The sequence below is a fragment of the Gossypium hirsutum genome, chromosome A02 (assembly GCF_007990345.1).
Source record: "Gossypium hirsutum isolate 1008001.06 chromosome A02, Gossypium_hirsutum_v2.1, whole genome shotgun sequence".
Taxonomy (NCBI): Eukaryota; Viridiplantae; Streptophyta; class Magnoliopsida; order Malvales; family Malvaceae; genus Gossypium; species Gossypium hirsutum.
This window is the reverse complement of record NC_053425.1, coordinates 104,997,501-105,003,500: the sequence shown is the minus strand read 5'-3', so window position 1 is coordinate 105,003,500 and position 6,000 is coordinate 104,997,501. Positions and strand designations below refer to the sequence as shown.

General features: G+C 30.6%; 1 protein-coding gene, 1 long non-coding RNA gene and 1 other non-coding gene across 5 annotated transcripts; 2 read left to right on the top strand and 1 right to left on the bottom strand.

Annotated features, from left to right (window-relative positions):
* Positions 1-472: 472 nt before the first annotated feature.
* LOC121209409 (uncharacterized) lies at positions 473-909 on the top strand. Its single transcript, XR_005904541.1, has 2 exons — positions 473-664; positions 795-909. It is a non-coding gene; the product is annotated as an uncharacterized lncRNA (long non-coding RNA).
* Positions 910-978: 69 nt separating this feature from the next.
* On the top strand, positions 979-5,241 carry LOC107921911 (heptahelical transmembrane protein 4). Of its 3 annotated transcripts, none has more exons than XM_041080027.1 (3): positions 979-2,199; positions 3,588-3,891; positions 4,365-5,241. In XM_041080027.1, the coding sequence occupies exons 1-3, from the start codon at positions 1,877-1,879 to the stop codon at positions 5,016-5,018; spliced, it is 1,281 nt and encodes a 426-aa protein (XP_040935961.1). In that variant the 5' UTR covers positions 979-1,876; the 3' UTR covers positions 5,019-5,241. The 3 variants fall into 3 exon arrangements, with proteins under 3 accessions (XP_040935961.1, XP_016707212.1, XP_040935957.1); XM_016851723.2 differs by having other exon boundaries at positions 988-2,199; positions 3,600-3,809; XM_041080023.1 differs by lacking the exons at positions 979-2,199; positions 3,588-3,891 and having other exon boundaries at positions 4,408-4,548; positions 4,625-5,241.
* Positions 5,242-5,299: 58 nt separating this feature from the next.
* On the bottom strand, positions 5,300-5,373 carry TRNAT-AGU (transfer RNA threonine (anticodon AGU)). Its single transcript has one exon. It is a non-coding gene; the product is annotated as a tRNA-Thr (tRNA).
* Between the last annotated feature and the right edge of the window lie 627 nt (positions 5,374-6,000).

Sequence of the window (6,000 nt, the reverse complement as noted above, 5' to 3'; positions counted from 1 at the left end):
CGCTTGTTTAATAAGATACCAATTTTGGGCGTTACGAGGGTGCTAATACCTTCCTCGTGCGTAACCGACTCCCGAACCCAAATTTTTCTCTAAATTTTGACGTAGACCTAAACTCGGCCTTTTTTTATCCAAAAATAAATTTTTTCTTTGAAAAAGAGGATTCATTAGGTGTCCGATCACACCAAAAAAAAAGATCGGTTGCGACTCCCTTTTTAATAAAACCAAAAATATATTTTCAAATGTTTAATAAGTCGCCACAATTAGCGACCAAAGCTAAAATTTTTACGTCGCTATATATCGCTATATATAGGATCATAATTTAGAAATCTAATCCACAAAAACATTCTTCCAAAGTTATTGGGATATTTTTAAGATCCAAAAATAGTAAAAAGGGTGGTCCACCACAAAAACTTTAAAATACCCAATTTTTTTTAACAATCCCACCAATTATTTTGACATTTTAATCCTTCATTCTCTATTCTAACACCTCCACCACTCCCCCCAACAAAACAAACCTTCGCTATTTTCGCATCTCCACAATGAACCAGATTTCTTTTTAAATCTCACTAAAAAGTCCCATTCTTTAATTTTTTTTCATTAACACAATTTCTTTACATTTTCTTTCTTGAAACCTGACTTTTGCTCCCTGTTTCAGACATTATCGGTTAGGTTTTTCTCCTACTTTCTTTGTCTTTTTTTTTTTGGTTGCATACAAATATTTAATTATTAGTATCATCCAAAAACTAACTTTGGGGTGTATATGAATGTGTATATATATTCTATTGTGTTAATAGAGTCCTTCGCCTGAGAATTCTGTAATATAAAAAAGAAGGACCCCCATCTGGGTCTCCATTCTCACCTGGTGATTCTTCAATTTCCTTCATTATTATTTTTTTTCTTTTCCAGGTGCCATTTTCTCTCTACATTTCATATTGGGTCTTTTTTGTTTTTGTTTTTGTTTTTGTTTTGGTATAATAATAAATTTAGCTCTTAATATTTATATTTTTTTGTCAAATTAGTCCTTATTCTTTTTTAGTTAAATTTGACACTCAACTTTAAAAAAAAGAGAGTCTAATTTGGTCACCATCCTTTAAAAAAAATTGAATTGTTTTGTTTAAGGAAATATGTATTAAACCGTTAAATTTTTAAACATGACAGCTTGCATAATTATTTACTCGCTTCATACTATTTTTTCTTTAACTTTTAATATATTTTTTGAATTTTTAAAAATTTTAACTTATTTATTAGTATTGCATATAAAACAAATAGTATAATATCAAAATAAAGTTCAAATGGACTATGGGTAAGGGTGTAACTAGAAGGTGCAAGCAGTAGCCTAGGTCCCCTTAGCTAAGTGATAAATTATTAATTTTAGTCCTTTATAGTTATAAAGCATTTATATTAGCTGTTTTTAAACAATTTTTTTTTTACCTTTGGCCCAGGGGCGAAATTAGAAATTCTTTTTAGAGGAAGTTGAAATTAAATTGTAATTTTTATGATAATAAAAATGTAATTTCAATATTTTAATAGGCTATATCTTATAATTTTTAAATGATTAAATCAAATTCTTATATTTTTAGGAGGGGTAAAGTGCAATTTAATATTTATTAATTTAAATTTTTAAAAATTTTAAAGGATGTAAATAAAAAAAAATTCATTTTAAGAGGATTGGGGGCCCATCCAACCCCCAAAGTTTCACCCCTGCTTTGGCCCCCTAACACTAAATTCCTGGCTTTGCTTTTGTTGCCACACCAACGTCACTAAAAAATTAATATTTAAGTAAGCATTTTTATTAAAAACGATTTGATTATTTTTGAAAGGTTAATGGTTAAATTTAACTTAAAAAGAATAATGACCAAATTAAAAAAACATGTAAATGTTGAGGACTACTCAATTTGATATTATATCTTTTGTTTTTATTGTTGTTAACACAAATTTTTTTAAAAAAAAAGCAAAGAGTGATGTGCAATGCGTGAAAATGTTAGTGAAGACAGGTGAAAAAACAATGGAGAATTCAAAGGGAGGAAAAGGGAAGAGATTGTGGAAGAAGGTGAAGTATCAACTGGTTGAATACCATTCATTACCTGGCTATTTGAGGGACAATGAGTATATTGTTGGGCATTATAGATCTGAATGGCCAATGAAACTGCTTTTGCATAGCATCTTCTCCATCCACAATGAGACTCTCAATGTTTGGACGTAAGTTTTCATTTAACCCTTTTAGTTTTTCTGGACAATCAAAGATAAAAGTATCATGGAATCCTTGTATTAGTAGTTGGAATGGATTTTGTCCCCTTTACTCAATAAATGAGAAAATTGTTCCTTGTATGTTAAATCCAAGACCAAATTGGTCCTTTTAATTGAAGTTTCCATCTATTTCTACTGATAAAAACCGGCATGGTTGACGGAATAACAAAACAGTTGCACGTGGTCTGCCACTTGTAACTCATTTCGACATGTACCTCATGTTAACGTGCATGGACTAGTTTTTAATAGTAGAAGTGGATGAAATTTTTAACTAAAGGACTAGTTTGTTCTTTGATTTAACATATAATGACTAATTTACTCATTTTTAACATAGATGGGGCAAAAATACAATCTAACTCCTAGTACAAAAGTCTCTATAATACTTTTTCCTACAATGAAGCATGTTGTAACATGGCCAAAGCTGGGAATTTCGTGATTAAAGTTTTAAAAAAAATATTGAACATTTTTTGTCACTTTGGTCTTAATATTGATTATTTGGATTAGTCTGACTCTCAAGTTTCAAATTTTAGTCAAACTATTGCTTTTTGGACAGAATGTTAGTTGTTAAATTTTAATAATAATAATATGGTAATTCATGTATATTTCATTGTTAATATGAATACCTCTTTTATGATTTTTTTTTTGAAAATTTTTGAATCTTCTATGACATACACATGAATTGTTACATGAATTGTCACATCATTCTTGTTAAAATTATAATAAACCAATTAGTTTTCTCATCCAAAAAAAAATGACTAAATTTGATGGTTGAGATTCAAAATGATTAAAAACATTAGGGTTTAGGAGCTAAATATGTTATTATGCAAAATTTTTATTAAAATAATTTAAATTAAATATGTTAACTTTAAAAGGGACTCAAAATGAAATTTTATTTTATTTTATTTAACAAAAGGAGAAAATTGAATTATTAATATATGAATAGTACTAAAGTTGAATTTCATTTTTTTAACCAAGGGACTAAGACCATTATTTGCGCATGAATACGCCCATTTTGGCTTACTTGTACCGTGATAAATAGAGAAAAAATTGTATAAAATTGTGATGGTATGAAATTGTGAATCTACGTCATCTCTATCACTTTCTAATAGGAGAATGACAAATAAGATTTTTCCTCTTTGAATCACAGTTTCATACAATCCATTCTTGTGATAATTAATGTTAGAGTACAAATGCACCACCATTTCGAGGTTTTTTATATAACTAATACAAAAACAATAAAAAAATTACAAAAATAGCATGTTACAAATTAATTATCAAATTGACATGTTTTTTACGATGTATTTTCGTAATATTTGTATGACAATTATTAATTTTGGTAGGCATTTGATTAGGTTCTTCCTTTTCCTTGCCCTCACCATATACACTGCAATGAAAGTTCCAAAGGTTGTTGATCTTAACTCTTTGAGTCATATTCATGATATATTGAGAAAAGCTGATCTCCACAAATTACATTCGGAGCTCGTATCATGCTTGCCGTCGTTACCCAACATGTCTGATCTACACAAATTTCGAGATGAGTTAAAGACGTCGATCTTCGGTTGGTATGTCCCTGAACATCTATATAATTGTTTACCTGAGAGTTTCTCCTCTAGGAATCAATCCAATGTATGTGTTTATAGTAATGTTGCATGTTGTGTTCAATAAAATCTCATGTTTTTGAGTAAAAGTATCATGAAGGCGTTGAATTACATTTTGGCCATTATACTCAAAAAAAGACAAATTAATTTCTGTACGTTAGATAAAAGAGCAAACTGGTCTTTTTATTAAAAAAATTCATGAATTTTACTGTTAAAAACTGGTCTTTGTATGTCAATAGATAGTACACAAGACATCTAATGTGTCATTATCTGGTTATTCTATCAACCACATTAATCTTTAACAGTACAAAGGGATAGAAATTTTTAAAAGAAATGATCAAATTGCTTTTGATCTAACATACAACAACTAATTTTTCCATTTTTTGAGTAGAGGGGTAAAATGCAATCTAATTTCTAATACAGGAGCTTCTATAATACTTTTACAAGGTTTTTGATCATGTTTTGTTGTTAATTTTAGGTTAAGAACGTAGTTACATTTTATTCATTTGTAATTTGCAGAGGAGCATGAAGGAGGATGTGACAAACATAATAGCACCATTGATGGTGAGACCGATAACGCGGTGGCCATTTTTCACCTTCTCGGGGGGTGCGATGTTTTGCCTGCTAGCTAGCAGCGCATGCCACCTCCAATCGTGCCATTCTGAGCGCATATCTTACATCGTACACAGGCTAGACTATGCCGGTATCGCTGCTCTTATATCCACTTCCTTTTATCCACCGGTGTACTACTCTTTCATATGTGATCCATTCTTTTGTAGGCTCTACTTGGGATTCATAACCATCTTAGGAGTTGCAGCCATCTTGTTTTCGTTCTTAGCGGGGTTTCGTCGACCCGAATTTCGAACCCTTCGTGCATCCCTTTTCTTCGGCATGGGGATGTCCAGCATAGCACCGATCATTCACAAACTCATCTTGTTTTGGCACCAACCTGAGGCACTTCATACTACCTTTTACGAAGTTTTGATGGGGATTTTATATGGTATTGGGGCATTTGTGTACGCGGCGAGGATACCAGAACGGTGGATGCCAGGGAAATTCGACATTGCGGGGCATAGTCACCAACTTTTTCACATCTTGGTTGTTGCTGGGGCATACACACATTATCGTGCCGGATTGGTTTTCCTCGAATGGAGGGATCAACATGGATGTTGAAACAAATTCAAATGTCAGGAAAAATCATTTTTGATAGTGGAAAGGTTATTCAAGTGTATATATTTTTTTAGTATAACAAAAATAGGAGTGGACTGACGAAGTTGTGATATGTTCAATTAACCTATTACAGCTTACGTATAATTTCTTCGAAAATCAATCTCGAAGGATCCAGTTTCAACTTCTTATATTATGAAAATGGAAATAATACAGTAAGTTTTCCTAATAGAGCTTTTCCGGTTCTAAATTTTATTTTCAGGAAGCAGAAAAAGAAAAATAATATATGCTTTCGTTGAGAGTCGAACTCAAGACCTCCCGCTTACTAAACGGGTGCTCTAACCAACTGAGCTACGAAAGCTAGGTGCTTGATAAATTTTCCTTTTTCATTAGTTAATATGCAGCTGTCTGCTGATAGCAATTACAGTTTAAGAATAATATTACTTCAATTTAGCTTCCCACTACAATTTGACTGAATAATATTAAATATCATACAACAAAATATACAAAATAAATTTTTTATAACCACATGTTTTTTCATTCATTTTACGTTTTAAGATTAATTTTATTCTAACTACTTTTTTTCTTCTAAATTGATACCTCCATTACTGTTAGTCCAATTATTAAATCTATATTAAAAAACTTAACTCACTAATTATGTTCTTTTTTTACTAGTTAGTACCTAAACTTTGTTTTATCACAAGTGATACATAAATTTATTCTTCTGTTACCTATTTTACACAAAAATGTTTTACTCGTTAAACAAATTCTAACTAATAATAAATCACCACGTCATAGAGCCTTTAAAAATATTTTTTTTAATTATTTTATTTTTTCTTTTACATTATTTCTCTTTTTTTTTCTTTTTATTATTTCCTTATAATGTTTAGCAATGTCAGCAATGCTCAAAATTCAGCCTCTTGAGGTCGAGATACTAATGGTTAATTTTGTGTTTGTATTTCACCCTATGCTTACTAGACTCAGAATT

Coding starts and splice junctions, on each gene's coding strand:
- LOC107921911 (XM_041080027.1), top strand. CDS start 1,877: ATGTTGAGGACTACTCAATTTGATATTATATCTTTTGTTTTTATTGTT. Junction 2,200..3,587: donor GAGACTCTCAATGTTTGGAC/GTAAGTTTTCAT, acceptor TAATTTTGGTAG/GCATTTGATTAGGTTCTTCC. Junction 3,892..4,364: donor ATGTATGTGTTTATAGTAAT/GTTGCATGTTGT, acceptor TGTAATTTGCAG/AGGAGCATGAAGGAGGATGT.